The sequence below is a fragment of the Pelodiscus sinensis genome, chromosome 2 (assembly GCF_052426305.1).
Source record: "Pelodiscus sinensis isolate ZL-2025 chromosome 2, ASM5242630v1, whole genome shotgun sequence".
Taxonomy (NCBI): domain Eukaryota; kingdom Metazoa; phylum Chordata; order Testudines; family Trionychidae; genus Pelodiscus; species Pelodiscus sinensis.
This window is the reverse complement of record NC_143053.1, coordinates 222,698,682-222,723,315: the sequence shown is the minus strand read 5'-3', so window position 1 is coordinate 222,723,315 and position 24,634 is coordinate 222,698,682. Positions and strand designations below refer to the sequence as shown.

Sequence of the window (24,634 nt, the reverse complement as noted above, 5' to 3'; positions counted from 1 at the left end):
ACCTGTGAGGTGGATGAGTGAATGTAAGGGGCTCTCTAGCATTGGTTCCTTGCTCTGTTATTTCGAAATAAGGGGAATTATTTTGAATAAAACTCCCTAGTGTAGACCAGAACTGGAAGAAAAACCAACAATCACTGATCTCATTAATGCTATTTATATAGCCAAACAATAGTAAAATAGTCTGAACAGACTTTTAACTTATGTGAAGGCATAAATGTTGTGCTGGAATGATCAGTAACACCTATACGAGTAATTTGCAATAATATTTTTTAAATTGTCTCAGAAAGAGAGCAGATACTGCAAGCCTGATTCTGCTTTCACACAGGTTTTACACAGTTAAGCTGTACTAACTTCAAACAAGCTATGTTTTGATTTACAACAGTACAAAAGAGAGAATCAAGGCTATTGGTTTCTGTTGAATGAAAAACATTAAAAACTAGCAATCTATTGGGAAAGATCACAATCAAACTAGGCCTAACTAGTGTGTAGCTTAAAAAAAAGTTGTTGTACCAAAATGATGGCATTTATTGAGAAGAGCAGTGGCCTTTACAGGCAAAAACAAAGGAATGACAATTTGACTTTTGTTCAAAACATATATGACTACACAGCAAATAACTTTGAAAGATAGTAAATTTGACTAAGATTGTTTTATTAAAATGTCTTTTTAAACTGTCATATATAACTGAAATATCTGTAAGCTTAAAAACTGACAGGATGTTCTGCATAAGAAGCAAATACAGAATCAAATCCTGTTTATAATGGAATAATTTCTGCCATAGAAACTCAGCTCTCATATCTGGTATAACAGCAGATATGAAAGGTTCAGTGAACAATATATATTAGCCACCTGTAAATATTCATTTAGTAATGGTAAGAAGAACAGGAACAAATCTACCTTCTTCCCATTTGTTTTTTAAAATAAAATAAAAAAAACCCACTTTTTGTGACACTTCCCAGTTTGAGCCCAAGTTAATGTTAATAGCCTAGTTTAGCAAATTCTGGAAACAGTGGATTAATATGGAAATATGGACACCTAAAATTAGGCTCACACATCCATATTTAGGTATCTATATAAGTAGCTGCTTGTTTACTGAAAGTAGTCATGACCTTGAATCTACCTGTACCATATCGTTACAGTATTTAAGTGGTTAAATGCAAACATTGTTTCAACACAGTGATCAAGCATGTTATAGAAGTAGTAAAGAAAGTGAGGAAGTTTCTATAAATTATTCATTACAGGCCAGATGGTGTTATCCTTACTCACCTGCTGCTATGCTTTATTCCACAAATAGCCCCTTTGATTTCAATGGAACTGTTCACTGAGTGAGGTACTATTCCCCATGAGCAAGGGTAGCAGAATCTGGATCTAAAAAAGTTAAACTGCTGTCTAATGTAACCACTACCAGTGTGTGCACTTAGAACGGTGTATTGTACATGCATGTGCTGTTATAGTTATGTATGTATTTTCCAATTAGCCCAATTTTAATATTCATAGTTATAAAAACTTTGAAGTGATTTATTTCAGATGTAACCTGCTACGTAGATCTCATTGTGACCTAAAGATATATAACTTAACTGAAGAAACTTAGATTTGTTGTTTAAAAATTATTAATGTTTAAAATAAAAATGTATGGAAGAGAAAAGATTGTTACTAGAACATGCACTTGAGCTCTAGTACTAACAGAAAGTCTGGTGACATGCTGCTGCCTAGTGTCTGTAACTTACTGACCTGAGGACATTTATCCTCACCTAGGCTGACCATATTTACCAAAGGGACACCTGGTAAATTGCTCTGGTTGAAATGAGTTCAATAGCAATCAATCAGAACTATGCAGTATAAATGTTCAAAATAGGATTAAATTGACTGAGTCCCCATTAAAAGACACACTGCATTATTAACTGTCTCTATATTTTAGAAATGTGTATCTGTCTGACTGTCTTTCTATCCGTGACTCCATTTGTCCAAGAACTCCTCCTAAATGGTAAGAGCTAGTACCACCAAATTTGGTATGCAGCTTTCTCTCCTCCTAACTTAAAGCAAGGTCAGTGTTTGGTTGTGTCAGGAAATGAGATGTGCCTAGACTTCTATTGTTTTCCATAACATGGAAAGGGAGGGGGCTGACAGGAGAAGAACTGTACTGCAGAGTGACCACTGGGGACAAATGCACCAGCAAGACAGTGGCCAGATGGGACCAGGGCCCACCATCTTGCTGGTCATTGCACCAGGTAAGTGGCCCTCCTACTCCAAACCCCTACCCCCAGCCCTCCACTGCAGTGCTGGATGGGCAGAGGGGGAGCCCTGCCGGCCACCAGCCCCACTGCTGAGATTCCTCCTGGCACCCACCCAGGGCTGGACAGTGCAACCCTCCCAGGAGAATAGAGGCCGGGGGTGGGCTCTAAGTCCTGGGTCTGCCCCCAGAGAGGTTGGTGAGTGGGCGGGATTGCTGACCTGCTGGGGGAGTTGGATACCTCCCTCCTCCAGGAGCCATTAGCTGGGGAGGCAAGCAGGCTGGAGGGGAGCAGCCGTTTTATGAATGATCTGAGCACCACAACCAAAACCAAAGATTTCTTCTCCTAGTTTGACTTGCGGTTTTCGCCATACATGCCAGCCACCTCCAGGACCACAACCATCATTGGGACAATTACTCCGGACATGACATGTTTAGCTCCAGCACATTTAGCCCCATCAGAACTGCTACTGGCATTGTCTCTACAAAGCCCAACAAGCTTTTCCCTAAGAGAAGGCGTCTCAATCACTTGATATAAAAATCCATGCTGCATATCAGAAGTTTCACATGGCAGAGAAGAAAACTTGATAATGTTTGTGTTTATCCCATCAGAGGGAGGAACTGTGTGTGCTCAAGGGGTAGCCAAAGGGGCAGGGAGGAGTAACAAGGGGCTGTATGTGGCCAAGGGGTAGCTTGGGTGCAGGTGGAGGGATATTTAGGGCCTGTGTGTGTGTATGTGGCCAGGGTGTGCCCCTACCTTAAGGGAGGAGGTAGCTAGGAGCTGTGTGCAACTAGGGGGAGCTGGGTGCAGACAGAAGGGTACCTCAGGGTTCAGAAAAGGGGTATCTGGAGGCTGTGTGCCATGAAGGCTTTGTGGTCCCCCTGTTCCCTTAGGGCTCTTCCAGCCATGGAGTTGGTCCTTCCCCCTGTGGCTCTTACTGGCAGTGTGAAAAAAAGAGACTTAAGGGGCAGCTTCAACCCCCTGCACCAGCAGCAATGGCAGGAAAGGAAGGAACAGCACTGCTGCCTGTGCCATGCCCCATGGCACCAGTCAGAGGCGCAGCTGCCCTGTCCTGTCTGGCTTCAGCTTCCTGCCTCCAAACTGGCAAGAGTGGGGAGAGTGTTGGGTTGGTCCCTGGCACTGCCCTGCACTTCCACTGAAGTTTACAGGGGGCAACCCCAGAGCCCTCCTCCCCCATCTCAGCGCATGGGCTTAGGGGCCTCTGCTTCATCGGGAGCATTGGGGATCCAGCATTCACAGACCTGCCACTCCAGGCTTCAGATTTGGCTGAGTGCAGGTCAGGACTTCAGCCCCTCAGCTCCTGCTTTCAGCCCTGCAGTGGTTGCCAAGGCTTGTGGCTTCAACCTTTGGGAGAGGAGAGTGTGGGGGATCAGGGCTGCTACCCAGGGGGAAGAGGTATGCTGGGGATTGGGGCTGCTACCTGAGGGGAGGGGAAGGCATGCTGAGGATCAGGGCTTCAGACTCTGTGGTACTGGACATTCAGGGGGACCCCACGGATCAGGGCTTCAGCCTTTGGGTGCTGGGAATTCAGTGTGGGAGGGGGCACTGGGGACCAAGATTTCAAGCTCCGCAGCAGGGGCTGGGGATCATGGCTTTAGTCCCACAGCCTGAAAGGACTGGCAGACCCCACCCTTCAGAAACCCTGCTTTAGGGTGCCCATGGGGAGTGGTGACACACACTGCTCACTCACCCCCTCACCCTTACCCCTCTATCACATGCAGGCTGCTTCCCCTACCTGCTTCTGCACCCTGCCTGAAAGCGCCACCTGCTGGCCACCGCCTGCCGCATTCACCTGCCAGTCACAAACAGGAGGCTGCTGCGGCTGCGTTGATGGCAACTGACCAGAAGGGGCGCGCTGGAGCTGGAAATATGTGACAATTTGCCTGTGTTTTCAAAAAAAAAAAAAAAAAAAAAAAAAAAAAAAGTTGGAACAGCTGTAAGAGGGCTTAAATATGGAGCTATCCTGTTAAAAATGGGATGGATAGTCACCCTATCCTCATCCTACTTCCACCCCTTTTGTTGAAAAATCCTCCATGAGATTATAGTAAAAAATATGAATGTTAATGCAGCATTGAATCTGAAGAATTCTCAATCTCAAATCTCAAAAGTAAGAACATGGGTATGTTAGGACTGAATGCACAACCTTAATGTGCGCACACAAGTAATAGTTAAGCATAGATCCTGAGCCTCAGCTGTTCTTGGTGCATCTTAAAGAGAACATTAGAAAGCATTGATGTTGAGTGAGGGGCTGGAAAATTAGAGATCTCAGGCATCAGGCATTTCTATGGTATTTCCCCTCCCCAGAGCAGTGCTATACCACAGCAACTGATGGCTGCAGATTGGCTCCTCGGGAAAATGGTATAGATAAGAACTTGCTTCAGGCTCATGGCAGCCCCTAGAGTGGGAAAGCCCCCTCAAAATCTGAGACATACTGCAAGTTTGTTGGCTGCTACTTAGGTCTGGGCCAGCAGTTTTCAAAAAAGTATTAATCTAAAGGTGATCAAGGTAATTTCCTAACTTTTAACCCCATTTTTTCTCTGAACTATAAGAGAACTGCAATGACTTGAAATCAAAATTTATTTTCTGATTAAGACATGTGCTTCACTAGAAAATGAGGTCATCTTAATCACGCTACTCAGGGATGTGAAAAATCCACGCTACTGAGTGACACAGTTAAGCTGTCCTAAATCCCGCTCTGGACAGCACTATATCGACCATTCCTCCCCCCCCCCCCCAATCAATCTAGCTACTGCTTCTTGGCAATAGGCAAATCCTTCACATTGGTGTAGGTCAGGCAGGGAAGGGCAAGTACAAGCTTGCAGGCTGTATCCAGTTACAGGAGATTGCAGCTCCCGTTGGGTGCAGATCCCCGTTCCCGGTCAATGGGAGCTGTGGGAAGCAGTGTCTCAGTCTGCGCCATTTTCCGCAGCTCCCACTGGCCGGGAACGGTGATCTGCAGCCAATGGGAGTTGCAATCACCCATACCTGCGGAGACACAGGTAAATATCATTGTGGCCATCTGCCAGGGGCTAACCCTGGTGAACCAGTGCCTTTTTATTGCCCACCTCAGGTTAGGCCATCTATGCTGAAGCACTACAGTGTCACAGCTGCATCTGTGTTACTGTAATGTTTCTAGTGAAGACAAACCATAAATCCTATTTCCCAGAGCCTACTACATGTATTCAATGGCTAGGGCAAGGTACTCTGTGAGGCTGTTGGACACCCAATACTCCTTTTTCATTTTGGTTTAAATTATTTTAAGAGTAGTGAAGGATTTATTTTGGAACAGAAACCATATACAGATATTAAACACATTCGATATCACAGTAACATTATCTTCTTCCAATAGCATAATTGCAAAGAATGTATTGATTATCACTATTCAAACAAATCTATTAGCTTTGCATATATATTAAAATGATAGCCGAATTGCAGATCGACTACCCATAACAGTGTCATTTTATGCTTCTATAAACATTTATGTTTCATTCTTTAGAATGCAATCAACAGAATACTAAAAAATACCAAGAAATTCTATACATTTTTAGGGTCAAATTTTCAAAGTTATGCACTTAAAGTATATATACAACTTGTGTGCATATAACCCTAGACAGGCTGTTCTAAATAAGATAAATAAGTTCATAGTCATCTGACTGTGAGATCAATTAATCATATTCAGAACTGTATTTTTACATGAAAATTCTCTAGTTTGCTTTGTGTATGCAGTGCTTGTGCATACAATTTAGAAACCTACATTTGAAAATCTAACCCTTATAGTTCGCTTGTCACCCTCAACTTTATTTTTTAACATTTTAAAATAAAGTGAATCACATCCCCCAAGAAAAAATATAATATCATTATAAAACCAGTTATATGGAAACAGACAGTGGTTCTGTGAGATATAATTAAGTCATAGAAGACATAAACAACAGGAAACATAATTTGCAAGCTTATATACATACCCAAAACATCTGGAAAGGGAGGGCATTAATGAAGCAAAGAATGGAAAAAGCCAAGACAATCAGGTTTGTGTACAAAGCATACAGCATGAGATAACAAGAGCAGCTAGAAATGTCACACACACAGGAACAACCAAGAAAAAAGTTTTGGATGCTTAATACTAACAAAGAAATGCAGAAAAAAAAAGAAAAAAGCGCTAATTCATCAGCTTCTGCAAATACCATACAACATATGTAGAAACTTTAATTGCCATGAATATGCAAATTTTGGATTGAATTTCAGATTCGTGAGTTTTTACCATGTACTTTATGTCCTTTGGATGAAGAGTATCTTCTCAGAAACAAACTTACTTTAAGGCATGTCAAGCAATTAGCAAACAAACTGCCCTTTCATTTTAATATAAATGTGACTCTAGTTATTGACATTTTACATAAAGATATAGACATTACTGAGAAATATTTCCCTTCTGTATGCAGCTGTTTTAACATACAAAAGCAAGCTTTCATAGAAGAGCTGAGTAAAAATTAATTTTTCCCTTTGAATCATTTTGTATACAAATTGCTGCTAGTAACTATTTTGCTAACATTCTTGGATAGATTTGTTTTGCATTAAAATACTCAGAAACAGTGATTTTTAGATGTCACTTTGATTTCCGGGAAGTCGAATCCTCAAATCTATATTTTTACATACTCCTTACTCAAGCAGTTTCCAATTAAGACTGAAAAATATTAGGTCTAAAATAAACATCTTCATGTTTCTTCAAATGTAGTTCTTTAACTCAGGTGTTTTATTTGTAAGGTTGTTGGGATTTTTTTGGTTGTCCTGCTAACTATTTTAATGTATGCTTCCTTCAAAGTAATTCTGCTTACCATGTCACATCTACTGTTGGTCTCATAGCAAGGCTAGCATACTTCTATTAGGGCATGGCTACACTAGGAAATTATTTAGAAAAAACTTATTTTGAAATAATAACTCCCTAAAATAGCTATTTTCAAATAGCAGGTTCCCACTACAGGGAAGCCTCAAAATTAGTCTAATGCAGACACTGGGGAGTAATTCCTTTGAATGACTCTGGGGAGTAGTTATTTCGAAATAGCAGCAGTGGAGCATCCACACTCCCACTATTTTGAAATAAACATTATTCCGCGAGGAAAGCAGGAGTTATTATTTTGAAATAACCAGCCCCTTAATTAAAAATAACGGGCCTGCTAGTGTGGACGCTCTGCTCGTTATTTCAAAATAACTCCCTAGTGTAGACCAGGGCTTATACAGTTAACTGCTGTGCAGTCCTATAATCTATGATCTGGTGAAAATCATTCTTACAAAAGGCTAATTTATTTCCCCAGTGGAAACAGATTTTTATTCAAATTGCAAGTATAGCTGCTTTCCCCCTCTTCATTCATTTTTTCTTTTCTTTTAAGAAACATCCATGCTTTATTGTAAGATTGATGTTTTGAGGAAGGAAAAAACAATGTGACTAACTGAGTAATAAAGTGGGTGAGGTAATATCTTTTATTAGACCAACTTCTGTTGGTGAAAGAGGCAAGGATTCAAGCTTACACATACCTCTGTTTCAAGTCTGAGAAAGGTACTCAGAGTGTCACAGTGAAATGCAAGACAGATAAGATTGTTTCGACAGCTGGGGTATGTCTATCCTGCACGGCTATTTCAGGATACCGGAAATATCCTGAAATAGTTACCCCGCGTCTTAACAAGCTGCTTGTTATTTCAAAATATTCTTTGAAATAACAAGTGCATTATTTTAGCTTCCATGTAACCCTCATTCCGTGAGAGTTAAGGGATATCTTGAAATAGTGCATTATTTCAAAATTTGGCACTGCGTAGATGCGCCAAATTTCAAAATAAGCTATTTTGAAATAGAAACAAAATAAAATACGCATTTTATGTAGTGCAAATTACATATCTTATTTCGAGTTTGGGTGCTGAATAACCTCAGCCAGGGTTATGTGTATCCCCGGTGGTATGCAGAGGTCTTCCAGTGGGTGCATCAACTTGATCAAATATTTGCCTAATTTTACAATAGATTACATAAAATCACTAGTAAAGTGAGCACAAACTAAAATTTCATATAGATAATGACTTGTTATACTGCTCTACATACTATACACTGAAATGTATGTACAATATTTATATTCCAATTTATTTATAGATCACACAGTCATAGAATACTAGAACTGTAAGGGACCTCGAGGGGTCATCAAGTCCAGGCCCCTGCCCTCATGGTGGTGCCCCAACCACCATCTAGATCATCCCTGATATATGTCTATCCAACCTGCTCTTAAATATCTCCAGTGATGAAGATTCCACAACCTCCTTAGGCAATGTATTCCAGTGTTTAACCACCCTGGAAGGAATTTTTTTCAAATGTTCAACCTAAGTGTCCCTTGCTGCAATTTAAGCCCCTATCATCAAAGGCCAAGGAGAACAATTTTTCCTCTCTCCTCCTTGTAACACCCTTTTAGAGACTTGAAAACTTCTATCAGGTCCCTTCTCATTCTTCTCTTCTCTAAACTAAACAAGTCCAATTCTTTCAGTCTTCCCACATAGGTCAGGTTTTCCTAGATCTTTAATCATTTATCAATTATATTATAATTACATGGTAAAATGTTGTAAGTACTTGGTAAAATAAGAAAGCAAGCTATTAGTTAGTAATAGAGTGGGGTGACACTTTTGTATTTTTAGGTCTGATTATGAAAGCAAATATTTTTTAAGTGAGATGAAATTTGGGGAATTTTTAAGTGAGATGAATATGCAAGAAATATCGGACTCCTGAAAGGGGTGCAATTGTCAGGAAAGTTGAGAGGTACTGGTTTAGCATAAGAAGTTAACACTTTGTAAAAGATCATTCCAAGTGAAGTGGGCAGTTAAAAACTCTACAGTCATAGGACAAAACCAGATAAGTGTGTTATATTTTGTAGTAGTGAGCCATAAATTCAGAATCTTTATTGAGTCCATGATTCATCCTGTCTATGGGTATGTCTACACTACCCCCCTAGTTCGAACTAGGGGGGTAATGTATGCATACCGAACTTGCTAATGAAGCCCGGGATTTGAATTTCCCGGGCTTCATTAGCATAAAGCCGGCGCCGCCATTTTTAAAAGCCGGCTAGTGCGAACCCCGTGCCGCGCGGCTACACGCGGCACGGGGTTCGCACTAGCCGGCTTTTAAAAATGGCGGCGCGGCTTTATGCTAATGAAGCCCGGAAATTCAAATCCCGGGCTTTATTAGCAAGTTCGGTATGCATACATTACCCCCCTAGTTCGAACTAGGGGGGTAGTGTAGACATACCCTATGAGACTAAGCTCCAGCTCTCATCTTTTCAGGGGTTGTGCAGGTTTCCTTTGAGAATGAGGACTGAAAGTGACAATGAGTGATGGCTGTGAAACAGAGGCAGCAGCACGGGAAGGGGCAGGCAGGAGCCGACTGCTGACTCACATGTAATCACTGAAAGTTACTTAATTACATGAATTTTAACATCCCTACACACACACCATTTGTGCTGCTACAACTGAGATTGTGTAAGTAGAACAGTAAGTAGAAAGAAGAGATGGTGAGGTGCTATATGCTGACGTCTGTTATTAGAACTGGGTGAACAATTCATCATGACCTATTTATTCAATAAATTTAGCCTTTTCCCTCTTAACAAATAAATTAAAGTTTTTACAAATTTTCAGTTGTGAAATTCTTTGATGGATGTTTTACATGTTTTTACACATTTTAGCCTATTCAACTTGATACCCTTTTGACTACTAGGATTATTTTTCAAGTATTACATAGTCATTCTTTGATATTCAAGTTATTCAACTGATCACCATGATTCTGTGTGTATGTTCCTTGATCAGATGATCTAATCTTTATAATCTCTTTCACTTCACCTGCAAACAAATAAACTTCATCTTTTCATTAAATGGCAAACGCAATTTTGGCAACAGGCCTGAAATTCACTCTCAAGAATGTTCAAATGAGCAAAACTTTGCACAAAGCAAATAAAAAAGGTATGTGACCAGTCAAAACAAATTTATTTAGAAATCACCACAATGTTGTGTGAATAAGTTTGCTTACTATACATCCAGCTCTACTTGCCATCCAAGATCTCGAAGGATGGGTTTTCAAGAGCAAATTTTCAAGCAAGGAATACATTCTGAAAAGCCCAACTTCTACACAACTATCAATATTAAGATATCCAATAAAATACATATTGACTCAGACTCTTTCTTTACAAAACTGGCTATTACAATATATTCAACAAAAAATACCAAAATGGTTTTGAAAGCCAGTCTAGTCCTACATCTAATGCATTTTCTATTGACATTTTTCATCTGAAGAAGTGGGTTGTGCCCACGAAAGCTCATGATACTATTTATACATTTTTGTTAGTCTTTAAGGTGCTACCATTCTTGCTTTTTAAGTTTGTTTTTTAAGTTAAAGACTAACATGACTATCCCCTGAGACATTTTCTATTGTCTGTGCACAGATTCCAAAGACAGCAGGACCATCATGATCATTTAGTCTGCCCTCCTCTATAACACAGAACTTCCCCAAATAATTCCTAACAGATATTTTTTTAGAAAAACAACCACTCCTGAATTACGATTTTCATAAAATAAATATAATAAACTGGATTTATTGTAAATATAAAGTTGTAACACAAACAAAATCAGAAAAGTCAGACTTAAGGCTGATTTTCCATTTTAGCTTGACTCCATACAGAAGTGCAATGGACCAAATCCCAAGCTAGTGTCGACTGGTGAAGTTAAAGTCAACGGGGATACACCAATTGACATGCTGAGAATCTGGCTGAATATGAATTATAGCTTTTTTCAGTTTTTATATACACCCATAACTTTGAAGATTAGCCATAACTTCGAGCGTAGATTAGTGAAGTTAAAGTCAAAGGAGATACTTTGAAGATAATTCAATACTGAAATAAAAAACTTCAGAAATATCAATATATATATCAGGTATCTCAGCAAAGATCAGATTTTTTATGAACTTTGAGGAGCCCAATAGTAATCGTGAAACTGCATCTTTACTTATCCAAAGGGATATCCATGTTTTATTTGCCTTATGGGCAGTTCTTAATCACAGTGAGGCCTGTACCAAAACTAGCATTAATCCCAATGGAAGAATGGTAGCCCAATACCAGTACCTATAAGTATTTTCTCAGGCAGTGCTTTCAGAAGTGAGTTCACATTTCTAGGCTCTGTGATTTGTTGGCAGCATGACTGGAATGACTGAACAGTGCTCCTTTCACAGCAGAAATAGTACATGTTTTTTGTTATAGACATGAACCGGGAGTACTGTACTGTAGTGCCAATCTGGTCATTATTGCTACATATGCTACTTACCTAAGCTTGATCTTGTGTTGGACCGTTCTATTATCGCATGCTTACTAGGATTGTTTAATACGGAGCGTTTGGCAAGCGAGATGTCTGCTGTGACCCGTGTGATTGATATACTGTAAAAAAAACCAACAACCCTGTTTGTTACTCATCATGCAGGAAAGTGAGGCTAAAAGTCAGGCACTTAATATTAAAAGGTAGAGAGGAACAGAGGAGTCCCTATTTGTGGCACTGTCCTCTTTGTAAAAAGGGGCTAAACGAGAGGCTATCTAGGCCTTAATAAATTCTGCTTCAAGCAGTACTCAAGCAAGTGCAGCATCTGCACCCCTTTCTTTGTCCGCATACTATGAATGCACACCTAGCAGCAGCATGGCTACTGTCTACAGCAGCCACAGTGTAAAGTGAGTGGGAACCAGAGTTCTGTGGAATATATGGTTGTCTTTCCCTTTGAGTCCAGGATTTATATGTCAGGCTCTCTCAACAGCCACAGATGAGATGACCAGAAAGAATTATAGGAAGATCATCTTTGCAGAGTTTTGTGGCCCCTCAAACTACCTCCTATAGATATCTCCATGACAATATATAATCTGCCTCATAGAAAACAAAATTTTCCCTAATCTCTGTTTAGAATATTGATACTCATGTGTAAAATAAATAGAAATACCTATAGAATTTCAAAATGATTAGAAGTCTTAGAACCCAGACTATTGCATGCTATAGCCCAAGGCTATAATTGTTTTTAATCAAATGATTCAGTTTCCTTGTACAAGTTTGTAACAGGGAGCAAGGTTTACATTTCACTGTCACAACCCATTCTACAATAATGATCAATTTCAAATATTTGAGCTCTGACAGCAAAGAAATTAAAGTATGAGGAGACAAGCCAATGAAAGCTATGCCCTTAGTGCCTGGCAGACTCATCTTTGGGACAATAAGGCTACGTCTATACTATAATGTTTGCTGGAAGAGGCAATGCAAATGAAGCGCAGATTGGCATTTTCTCACACTTCATTTGCATAACTTCTTCTGATCTGTTTTTGCGCAAGGGGTTTTTGCACAAAAACAAGCAGTGTGGATATTTCCTTTTTCCACAACCCTCCCCCCCTTTTGCACAAGATCCTTATGCCTCAAAAAAGGAGGTATAACGATCTTACCAAAAGGGCTTTTTTGCACAAAAAGGAAGCATCCACACTGCTTGTTTTTGTGAATAACCCCTTGCCCAAAAACAGATCAGAAGAAATTTTGCAAATGAAGCATGAGAAAATGCTAATCTGCACTTCATTTGCATTGCCTCTTCTGGCAAACATTGTAGTGTAGACATAGCCTCAGTGTTGTGTGCTGTTATTTAGCTCTAATTTTCCCATAAATGTCTTCTAAGAGCCCAACAAGCAGTGGAGGTATTGGTAATACTGCTAAGTTTAAGCATGCTTTTTATGCTTTATCTTCTTATTTCCCTGTGCCAATATTGTACAAGTGCATTACAACACAAACACTTTGTTATGAAGAAAGCTGATAAGCCTAAGGCTTAAGCTTATACAGGTATATCAGTCCAGTCATATATTTACTAAGCAGTATTGCAAGCATTTTCCATTTATTCGCCTGGGCAAAATAAAAATAAAGAAGCCTACTCAGTACATTATTGATCTCCTGTGGTTTGGCAAATTCTCTGGTTTGGCACGGGTCAGATCCTGAGGGTGCCGGACTAAAGAGGTTCAACCTGTACTTTCAGTTGGTCTCAGTGACCTTCTACATAGCCTTTTGTATTTTCTTTTTCCTGTGAAAACAGATCAGCTTCTTCTGGTTTCTACGGCCAACCTACATTCTTTGGCTTGATTCCACCTTCAAATTTTCTGGACTAAACAGGGGTCACATTCTTCCAAAGATGAGATTTAAATCAAGCTGACCCCATTTCACAACTACCCCATTTATAATTTTATTTGCCATTTAAGACGGAAAGAAAAGGGATTTACTAAGAACTATGAGAAATATTCCCATAGAGGATAAGTCATAAGTGGTTCAGTTAAAATCTATCCAAATACTTCAATTCATTTTCATTGTGCTCAATGTGTGTACATATCTGTGTAAAATCCTCAACTATCAAATGCAACAAGCCAGAGTTTATACATGAAAACAGAGTTATTTTCACAGTACAAAGTAGAGACATTTTAAAAAATATGTCCATGGTCTGGTCACCAACTAAAAGCAAAGCCAAATGCCATGATTCTTGGCATAACATTGTACAGATTATTCCATGAAGTTATGGGGAAAAAAACCTTAAAGCTAATTTGCATTACTAAGTTTGTTATGCCCATTTGCTAAAAGTTAGATTTTATATCTAGCAAAACAAGTTTTCCACTTTACATGTTTGTCAATTTCCTTCCTACATACTACAGAGAATCATAGAATCACTTGGTCTGTACAATAATTTTAATCAGTGATTCAGATAACGTCACAGCGAGTACACTTATGAAGTTCGTGGATGATACCAAGTTGGGAAGGGTTGTAAGTACTTTGGAGGATAGAATTATAGTTCAAAATGATCAGGACAAAATTGGAGAAATGGTGTGAGGTAAATAGGATGAAATTCAATATGGACTGGGGATGTGATATTGTACACATGTGATAGTGTACTGAGCTCATTGGTTTACCTTCACAGATAAACATAGGGCCTGCCCTCCCACTGCTGCCTCTGTACCAGAGACAGCAGAGCAAGGGGAAGGGAGGGGAGGGGGGGTCAGCGGAAGCCAGTGCTTACTGGGATCCACCTTAAAAGCAGGCTTCCCAGGAACACTGGCTCCTGCCTGCCCCACCCCACTGCTGCCTCTGTATCAGAGGCAGCAGTGGGATGGGGCAGGTGGGAGCTGGTCTATGCAGGGAACCAGTTTTTAAGCTGACTCTCCACACGTACTGGTTCCCACAGAGCTTCTCCCCACCCTCCAATGCTTCTGTCTCTGCCTTCAAGGAAGCTGGTGCTTACAGGGAGCCAGCTTAAAAGCCAGCTCCCTATGCACCAGTTCCTGGGGAGCCACACACCCCACATGTAAACATTTAACTACTGAATTTTTCATTGCATAGTTCTTCCACTTAGGAAGGAACAAGGAAGGTACTGCAGAAAGGGATCTAGGAGTCATAGACTTATACAAGTTAAATATGTGTCAACAGTGTGATACTGTTGCAAAAAGGAAACATCATTCTGGGATGTATTAGCAGAAGTGTTGTAAGCAAGACACAAGAACCAATTGTTCCACTCTACTCTATGCTGATTAGGCTGCAACTGGAGTATTATGTCCAGTTCTGGGTGCCACATTTCAGGAAAGATGTGGACAAACTGGCGAAGGTCCAGAGAAGAGCAAGAAAAATGATTAAAGGTCTAGAAAACATGAGCTATGGGGGATGTTGAAAGAATTGGATTTGTGTAGTCTGGAAAAGAGAAGACTGAAAGGGGACATGATAACAACTTTCCAATACCTAAGAGGTTGTTACAAGGAGGAGAGAGAAAAAATATTCTCTTTAATTCCTGATGATAGGACAAAAAGCAATGGGCTTAAAAGGAGCAGTGAAGATTTAGTTTGGAAATCAAGAAAAAAATCCTAACCATCAGGGTGGTTAAAAACTAGAATAAAGTGGCTACGGAGGTTGTGGACTCTCCATCTGTACAGATTTTTAAGTGCAGGTTAGACAAACATCTGTCAAGGATGGTCTAGATTGGGGTGGGGAACCTTTCTTGGGTCGGGGGCCAGTAACCCTCAGAAAAAGCAGTCAAGGCCACACATAAGGAAGAAGCAAAACAACACAAATCCTCACAGATGTGAGTCCCACCCGAGAAGCAGGGAAAAAAGACACATCCCTCAAGTTCCAGTCCAATGGGAGTGGAGGGAAGGGGGTGGGGGGAAGGGAGTGGAGGCATAGAAGCTCAGTTATTACCCCCAGGGCCTGATTAACTCTTCTGGGGGCCCAAGGCTAGTAGATATTGTGGGGCATATTGAGACTCTGGGCTGGGGCCAAAAATGATGGATTCAGTGTGTAGAAAATGGTGCTGGGAGCAGCCTGGGAATACGTTTTTGGGACCCGGGCATGAGAAGGCAGGGGATGGAGACACAGGGTCTGGGCGGAAGGAAGGATGCAGGAGCAGGCTTGGGATGAGGTTCAGAATCTGGGTGGGAGGTAGGGTGCAGGGTCTGAGTGGGAAGAAGAATGCAGAGCAGGTTGAGGACGGGTGAGAGGGAGGATGCAGAAGTGTTTTGGGGATGGAGGTGCAGGGTCTGGGTAGGCAGGAGCATGCAGGAGTAAGCTCGGGGTGAGGGCACGGGGGTCTGGGCAGGAGGCAGGGTGCAGGAGTGGGTTGGGGATGGAGGTGTAGGGTTTGGACAGAGGGGGCAGGAGGTGAATGCAGGGACATGGTTGGGGTATGGATGGGAAGTCTGGAAGGGAGGGAGAAGGTGATTGGGATGCCTACTTGGTCTGCTTTGGGGGAGGGAGCAGGTGTTCTCGTGTGTCTCCTGTGTGCTGCAGTGAAGTGACCCATGTAGGTTTTTGGGGCCCGGGCAGGAGAAGGCAGGGGATGGAGACACAGGGTTTTTGGTTAGCCATTTGGATTTCAGATGCCACCTCTGGCCACAAAACAGGCATAGTTGCCTTATTTGCAATAATATGCATGTGTGTTTCTTGGACATTTCCCATCCCCATACAGCAGCAATGTTCTCTGCTCATGAAGCTTTCATTCCCTTCCACAATTTATTGCATATAGGAGGTACTCTACTATTAACTGCAGCCTAGGCAAAAAATTCTTTTCCATTGGCATCCTGGTTAAAAAGTTATTTATGAAGGACACAACAATTTCAAAATAAGAGCTACCTTCAAGTAAAGAGATATTCCATACTACTTACCGCCCTTCAAATCTGTGTTTTAAAAAATCAAATAATGCTTTTTGCATCATATCGGTCACCTAAAAGCAAGTAAGCAACAAATTAAAACTCTGCATGTGAAATAAAAACTATATGGTGTTAATGACTTAGAAAATTTGGTTAATTGGTGTTTTAAGGATTATTAAAAACTTGTGAGAACTAGTGGCAGCGAAGCCAACAGCCTCGCTGGGCATCTGGTCAAGGTGAGGCATCCTGCTCTGTGCCCCTGAAGGAGTGGTGCCTTGGACAGAAAGGCTGGGGCTGGGGTTGGGACTGGAGCTAGGCAGCCCTCAGCTCTGCCAGAAAAGCGCTGCACCTCCCATAGGCCTCAGTGTTGCCCGGAGAATGCCGCCCGGCGCTCTAGCAGTGATGTAAAGGGCATGGGGCAATGGCCGCCACTGCTGCTGCAGTAGCAGCGACAGCAGCCAGAAGCTTTAGACCCTTTTTTTAATTGCTGGGCCCTGGGGCAACTGCGTCCTTTGCCTCATTGTGTCTGCGGGCCTGCTTGGTGGCATACTGTAAAAAGCTCATTCACAATCTGAATCCTTGAACTTCCCATATCTGAATTCTGATAAGGAAACATATAAAGTAAGAAAACATTTATCCTGTAGTCTCCTACTTTTTGCCTAATCTTCCTGTGGCATTAATTGATGATCTGTCACATATAATCCAAAAACCAAAACTAAAGACAGACAATCTTTCTGACATACTGAAAATAGTCACTGGCAATTACTTACCTCATACCCCTTCAAGGAAGGCCCCACTAAAACTACTGGTCGCATTGAAGGCACTACATCATAGGGAGGGATGTGCTCTGTCTGTGTAAAGGGAAAACACTTTGAGAATCTCAGCATGTAAAGAGAATGATATTAATTTACAATGCAAGTATAACTCTGAATTTCCAGCAGTGTCACAAAGGGAAGATTTGGGGACTCACTGATTTTTCTTTGCCTCTTCCTGAAAATAGATATGCAGTATAAGAAGGATGGTTTGGGGATTTCTGTTGGAAAAGCTTCCATTTTTCTCTGTTCCCTCACTCTCTCTAATTGGGAACTGGCCCTTCTGAAAAAAGCCACAAACAGTTTGAGTGGCTAACATGGTATGTGCTTTTTCTGAAAGTTACTTTGCTTGACTGACAGTAGGGCTGTGACAGCTGAATAAGGACAGAAGGTTCTTCTCCAAATCCTATTAAATCTATTATAAAATCTATTACTACTAAGGGGAGGAAGAAAGCTAAAACCAAAACAAACAAAAAAATGGGGATGGGAGGGGGGATTGCCTAGTTCTGCTTTCGTATATAACTGTTTCCTGCTTGACATAACTGTACATTCCCATGGAAGTGTGCATATCCTAACTTCCACAGTCACACCCACACATTCTAAAATATATTTTACCACCACTGGCAAATGCAATCACAGTGACAAAAACTGGTTATGTTAGTATTTACAGAAAGTTTAAATAAACAGAGCTGAGAACAGCAATATTCCTTGTCTAGGAGGCTCCTATCTGCTCTCAAGGAAAGGAGTTACGTTAGTTACATACTGTTTAGTAAACCACTTACTGATGTATCATGCACGCTTTATAAATGTTTGTATAATTTTTCTTTAAGATACATTAGCTTAAAGAATGCATCTATCAGAAGACTGCCAAAATCATCTAAATTAATATTCACAGTAAAGAAGAGTAATCAAACATTTTTTAAATAAACTGTTTGCCTAAGACATACCCAAGACTACCATAACTGGCTTATCAGGCAATTAAAAAAATGATTTTTTATTTGTTTTAGGGAGAAAACATGTTTCAACTCCACCAACTTGGAAAAAGCTTAAAAGGAGGTATGCCAGATCTATTTTTCAAAGGCCTACATAGTACAAATACATCAGTCTCCATCACAAGATATTGTCATTGTTAATTATTTCAGGACTCAACAATCCCAAGGTTAATCACAATAAAAAAACCAAGGTAAAAACATTTTCAAACACAAAAAACCAGAGACAAACATTAATACAGCAACAGCACAAAATGCCACACAAGCAGCAGACTAAAGCAGCCTAAAACATAGAAAACAATCTTGTGGCTGAATCTTTTTGTTGTTGTTGTTGTTGTTTTGATACATGTAAGGTCACCACATAATTGGTAACATAAGAAGAATGAATACCAGTGCCCGAGGCATCATAAGCATATGAAGAGAACTTATTTACACAGTGAGGAATCTTTCTTAAGGTGTTTTGAAGAAAAGCCATGTAACTATGTTGTGTAATTATGAAAATACACCCTTTTAACTTTTGTTACCAGGAATGTAAATAATTGGAAGCATGCCTTATAGTGACAATCCCTAAGAAAAAATTATCTGTAAATGTCTGTAAATGTTTATGGGGTCAAAGTTCAGATGCAGCACATCTGCCTTATAAGATGGTTGACTATCCACAAAAGCTGCACAATGCTATTTGTCAACAAGCTACCTGAAAATCAGGGAAGGTACAGAATTTACCTTGTTTGATGGAATAGTTGTGTTTAAAACCTATATCACTGCAACTCACAGCTTATTTTTACATTTTCCAGCTAAAATTAATTATTTTGTCAATAGAAAATGAGTGGAAAAACTATACAAAAATGTGATGGAAGCATCAGTTATTAAAATTAATAAAGAGTTTAAGGGCTCAATCCCCTAAAATATCAGGTTGTAAATTACAGAAATTTCCTCCTCTAGGTCTTTGGTTAAAATGCATCCCAGAATGATGTTGATTGAGATTTTATCATTGGATGGTTACATGGTTTTACTGTCTGAAATATTTGGAGATGTCCATCTAGTTTCTAACAGACAACAATCTACATGTTACAGAAAACAGTCATCAGAGCTAGTAATGACTCTGAAATTCTAATCAGAAAAGCCAAAGAATGCATAGGTGTATAGATTTAATTACCCTCTCATCCCCATAATAGGTCCTCATCCCTGTAAATGGTTAAGCTTTGTGGAGATGTTTACATTGATAGAAGTCAAGAAAGAGATTCAAATGTCTTAGCTGTGCATAGTGTTTGCATTTTTTATCGCTACACTTATATTCACTAAAAGATCATTCAGAAAACAAGGAACTCCCATTCCATTCCAGGCATTCTGCAATGAATTGAGAATAACAGTCATATTATTTAAGAAAATTGTTCACTGAAGCAAGCAAAAGGACTTTTTATGGCGAAGAAGAATACACTATTTTTTGAAGAAATGAAAGAGAAAGAATTTTTGCACTACTAATAGGGTACAACTACACTGTGGTTTTTTTTTTGAAGGTATGCAAATTGCACTCGCATTTGCATAGTTTCTTCTGATTCTTTTTCCAGAAAAGGATTTTCCGATATTTGGCCCATCTACATCGGACCAAATGTTGGAACCCCCCCTGTTTCAGAAGCTCCCTGTCCACCTCGATTTACGAGGAATAAGGGGTTTCCAAAAGAGGGTTTTTCCCCCCCGACATTTGGCCCGGTGTTGACGGGCCAAATATCAGAAAATCCTCTTCTGGAAAAAGAATCGGAAGAAGATATGCAAATGCGAGTGCAATTTGCATGCCTTCTTCAAAAAAAACCCCACAGTGTAGTTGTACCCTAAGTGTGAATGCATCCACAGAATTGGTAACACTACATTGGCAATACTTATAAGCAGTATGACAGTGTAACCTATGGATAGAGGATTGTCATTAAAACCTAGGAAGAGAAGTTAAGAAAAATGTGAGGATTAAAAAATAAAAGTAGAAATATAGTAGCTTGCCTAGTACTGCATCTGCTAAATATATTGTTGATAAACAATGTATCCAAGCCAAGTTAATACACATATCTTAGAGTCTCCAGTCAAAGGGTGCCAGCAGCATAATTCAGTAGAACCTGTGTTGGCCAGTCATTGGACAGGTACAGGATCTGAAAGGGACACTAGTCCCATTTCCAATAGTCAAGATGCTACAATTTGATTGATGGAGATGAAAGCAAGAATATTGGGAGAGAATTTGTAGATGACAATAGGAAAAACTCACAGTAGACCGCCAAAACAAGTCTGCAGTTTTCCACTGGTCTTGCTCATCTGCAGATTTGGTACCTAGTGGATCAGAAGTTTAAATACTGACTAAATTTAAATTTGAAGGTTCTTTTTTTGTAAGTACAAGTTGAGCATCTGATTAGATTTTAATAATAGTTTTAACAGGCTGAATTATAAGTTAAAAGGCTTGAAAAAAAAGGAGACAGACAGATAGAATAAGCATGCACTAGAAAGGTGCATTATAGGGAGTTGTCAATGTTTTACTTTCTTGAATGTTCAAAGAAATTCCCATTGTGCCTATTATTCCATCAAAAAGGATAAGTACTGTAACAGTGTTTCACTGAGTCACTGACTGTACCTAGCATGTTTGTTTTAATGTATGGACTCACTAATCAGTTGATCCATTTCTTCCTTAATTTTAAAATGATTGTCTTGTATAGATTATAGATAATAATGCTAATGATGCCAGTGGCAGGATAAACACAGCTCATGTCAATGTAAACTTACCGATTTCTGCTTCTGTTTAGCTACAGCAGCATGGAAAAGAAACAAAGAATAACAAAGCATGCATGTTATTGGCTTGTCAAAGGACGCAGACAGTTAACAGGACTAGAAATGTGACGCAGTGCAGGTGAGCAGGTGGACAGATAGCAGCTTGTAAGTTGGTGTTACCTTCTTAAAGAAGGGCATTCTTTTCTCTTTGGAGTGGGGTGATGTTACACTGTTTGCACTGGGTTTGGGGGAGCGATGGTTTGCTGGAATATCATTTTCTTCTGCATCTAAGCCAGTGGCATCTATGTCTATAGCTATATACAGACAAACAATTCAAAATTATCATATGGCAGGGAGAGGAGAAATAGGTTAAGAAGGAAAATGAAAGAAAATTAAGTATTCAAAGTAAAAAAATAAACAAACCGATGGCTACAGAACACAGTAAAAACTTGAAGGGAAAAGTTTAAAGGTGCAAAACATTAGGATTAGATAACACACAAGGCAATATCTGTAACAACTACTGTAACATTTTCTTCAATTTCCCTTTTACAGAATTAAATCAGACATCCACATACATGTCTACACTCACAAAAGTGATAAATGGTCAAGTTCTGCTCTTTGTTACATTGATACAAATATGGAATACTTCAGTGGAATTATTTTGGATTTATAGCCATGTAAAACAATAGAATTTGATATACAGTATCTGGATTCTTTATATATTTATTTTATGGAACACTACTTCAAAATGTGCTACCTTGAATTAAGATTTTAGTATACTTAAGATACTAAACACAGAAAAATGTTCTGTCTGATTATTTCAATTCCATGAGTCAAATTCTGCCTCTGAAATGCAGAGTTACACAATTATCTAAGAGCAGAATATAATTGGCTCTACCTTTTATAAATACATTAATTAATTTAAAAATGTACAGTAGGCACAAGATATGTTCATTAGAAGTAATAAAACACCTAATGTTAATGAACACTTAAATGAATGGTGTGAGGAAGAAAGAAAACCTAAACTAGTTATCATGAAAGCATGATGAATTCTGCTGAAAAGATCTAGTGTGGAAATGGGAAGACCAAGATGGAAGTGGCAACAATAACTATTGCTATTCAACCCCCTTTTCCAAAAGAAAATCGTATCTATCAGATGGAGCTGGTAGCATAAATATATGATACAACTTACAGCAATTTAGTGATTAGTGACAATGTAAACAATAAAATACATCATGGACTCAAAACTAAATGGTTTCTAGAATGCAAGGGAGAATGAAAAACAAAGTACTTCTCAGTGTAGGGCCAACAGAGTCTGCTACCTATATCTGAAACAAAGTATCCTAGGCTTTTTCTGGAACTCTCATATAGAGCAGTCTATCACAAGCTTGAGGTCATCTCTAGTGAACACTCTACATGAGGACACATGGACACAAGACATTAATCCATAAAAATAATGTATCCCTATCCTGGGAAGAGCTCTGACAGACATCTGAAGAGTCTGTCTGGGTATGTCTACACTGCAGTTTTTTTCAGAAAAACGGCCATTTTTCTGAAAAAATTTCACTTTCGTTCACACTGCAATCGTGCTCTATCGAAAAAACCTCAAAGAACAGAGGGATTTTTCAGACATTGGTAAACCTCTTTCTACGAGGAAGAAGCCTTTTTCTGAAAGAGCTCTTTTGGAAAACGGCATGTGTGGATGGGGAAGAGGGAGTTCTTTTGAAAGAAGAGGAAAGAGGAAAAAGCATAGGTGCCCTGGTGGCCACTCCGTCCATAGTAAATATAGGTTAAATGTGAGAGCATCCATTCAGTGTGGACATGGTCTTTCAAAGAAGCAGATTCCTTTTCCAATGCACTTTAGCAATGTAGATGCTCTTTTTGGAAGAAGTTTTTTCAGAGGATCTCTTCCAAAAAAAGCTTTTTCCAAAAAAAGCCTGCAATCTAGACCAGTCTCTAAAAACAAACAAACTTTACAAACACTTGTAGGAGGCAGTACACTGAATTGAATTAAAATGAAGGCTAATAAGACTGAAAAGGTCCATGAATGGTAAGAAGTGAAGTTTCTGGCTAAAACCATAAATGATCACCGTGAGTATTATGACTCTACCTCAGTGATCTCCATCCACACTGCAGTTTTGTGGGTGGGACAGAACTGATCCATACAGCAATATAATAGCCAGTAAGTTATATGACCAGTAAAGAGTTGGATCAGCTAGTCTATGTTGAAGCTTCTGTTAAGACTTATCTGGGACAGTCATCTCTTCTTTTTAAGTAACTCACATTTTCTCTTACTTTATTTATAAGAACACAAGGATGGACCTACTGGGTCCGATCAATGGTCCATCTAGCCCAGTATCCTGTCATTTGACATTGCCCACTCCCAGGTGCTTTGGAATAGGGCAAATACTAAGGCTATGTCTAGACTGCAAGCCTCTTTCGAAAGAGGCTTTTCGAAAGACACTTTCGAAAAAGCCTCTTTCGAAAGAGCGTCTAGACTGCACGCAGAACTTTCGAAAAAGCAAGCCGCTTTTTCAAAAGAAAGCAGCAAGTGAGTCTGGATGCTATCTTTCTAAAAAGCCCTGTTTGCTTTCAAGAATGCCTTTTTTCGAAAGAGCACTTTCGAAAAAAGGCGTTCTTCCTCGTGGAATTAGGTTTACCGCCGTCGAAAGAAAAGCCGCGTTCTTTCGATTTAATTTCGAAAGAACACGGCTGCAGTCTAGATGCAGGTGAAGTTTTTTCGAAAAAAAGGCTACTTTTTTTGAAAAAAACCCTGAGTCTGGACACAGCCTAAGTGATCCATCCCCTAGGGCCGTGGTCCCCAACACGGTGCCCGCGGGCGCCAAGGCGCCCGCGGGGGCATTTCAATGCACCCGCCAGGTGTTCGGGGCAGGCCTGGCCCCAGGCACATGGCACACGAGCGCTTGCGGGGGGAGCGCGCTTGGCGGGGGGAGCGCCGGGCGCGCGGCACTCGGCGGGAGGGGGCGGGGGGAGCACCGGCCCCGGGCACACGGTGGGGGGGAGCGCCGGCCCCAGGCGCGCGGCACTCGGCGGGGGGGGGGGGGGGGCGCCGGCCCCGGGCGCGCGGCCCTTGGAGGGAGCCCTGCCCCCAGGCACGCAGCTATGGGGGGGCCCCGCCCCCGGGCGCGCGGCTGGGGGGGGCCGCCCCCGGGCGCGCAAGTGTCCCCGCCCCCTGGTGCCCAGCGGGCAAACGGCCACGCCCCCTGGCGCCCGACAACCTCAAAAGGTTGGGGACCACTGCCCTAGGATGTGTCTAGACTACAGGGTTTTGTCAACAAAAGTGGAATTTTGTCGACAAAACTATACCTGCGTCTACACTGCTGCTGAATTCTGTCGACATAACGTCGACAGGACTGAGCAGTTTTGTCAACAACTGTAAGTCTCATTCTACGAGGAATAACGCCTTTTGTTGACAGAGTTCTGTCGACAGAAGGCATTATTGAATCTGCACTATCCTCTGCATATACACTGTCATGTCGACAAAGCAAGGTGCTTTGTCGACAGAACTGGATGAAGTCTAGACTCTCTTTGTCGATAGAAGCTTTGACAACAGTATCTGTCAACAAAACTTCTGTCGACAAAAGCCTGTAGTCTAGACATACCCCTACTGTCTAGTCTGACC

General features: G+C 40.6%; 1 protein-coding gene across 3 annotated transcripts in view; it reads right to left on the bottom strand.

Annotated features, from left to right (window-relative positions):
- CACNB2 (calcium voltage-gated channel auxiliary subunit beta 2) overlaps positions 1 to 24,634 on the bottom strand; it is a 382,137-nt gene that overhangs the window by 30,631 nt on the left and 326,872 nt on the right. For all 3 annotated transcript variants that reach the window (XM_006119502.5, XM_075922478.2, XM_006119505.5), the window contains 4 exons: positions 21,172 to 21,305; positions 17,216 to 17,296; positions 16,461 to 16,519; positions 11,581 to 11,690 (listed from right to left, as the gene is read on the bottom strand). In XM_006119502.5, coding sequence (XP_006119564.2) covers positions 11,581 to 11,690; positions 16,461 to 16,519; positions 17,216 to 17,296; positions 21,172 to 21,305 — 384 coding nt within the window. The remainder of the gene's footprint in view (positions 1 to 11,580; positions 11,691 to 16,460; positions 16,520 to 17,215; positions 17,297 to 21,171; positions 21,306 to 24,634) is intronic.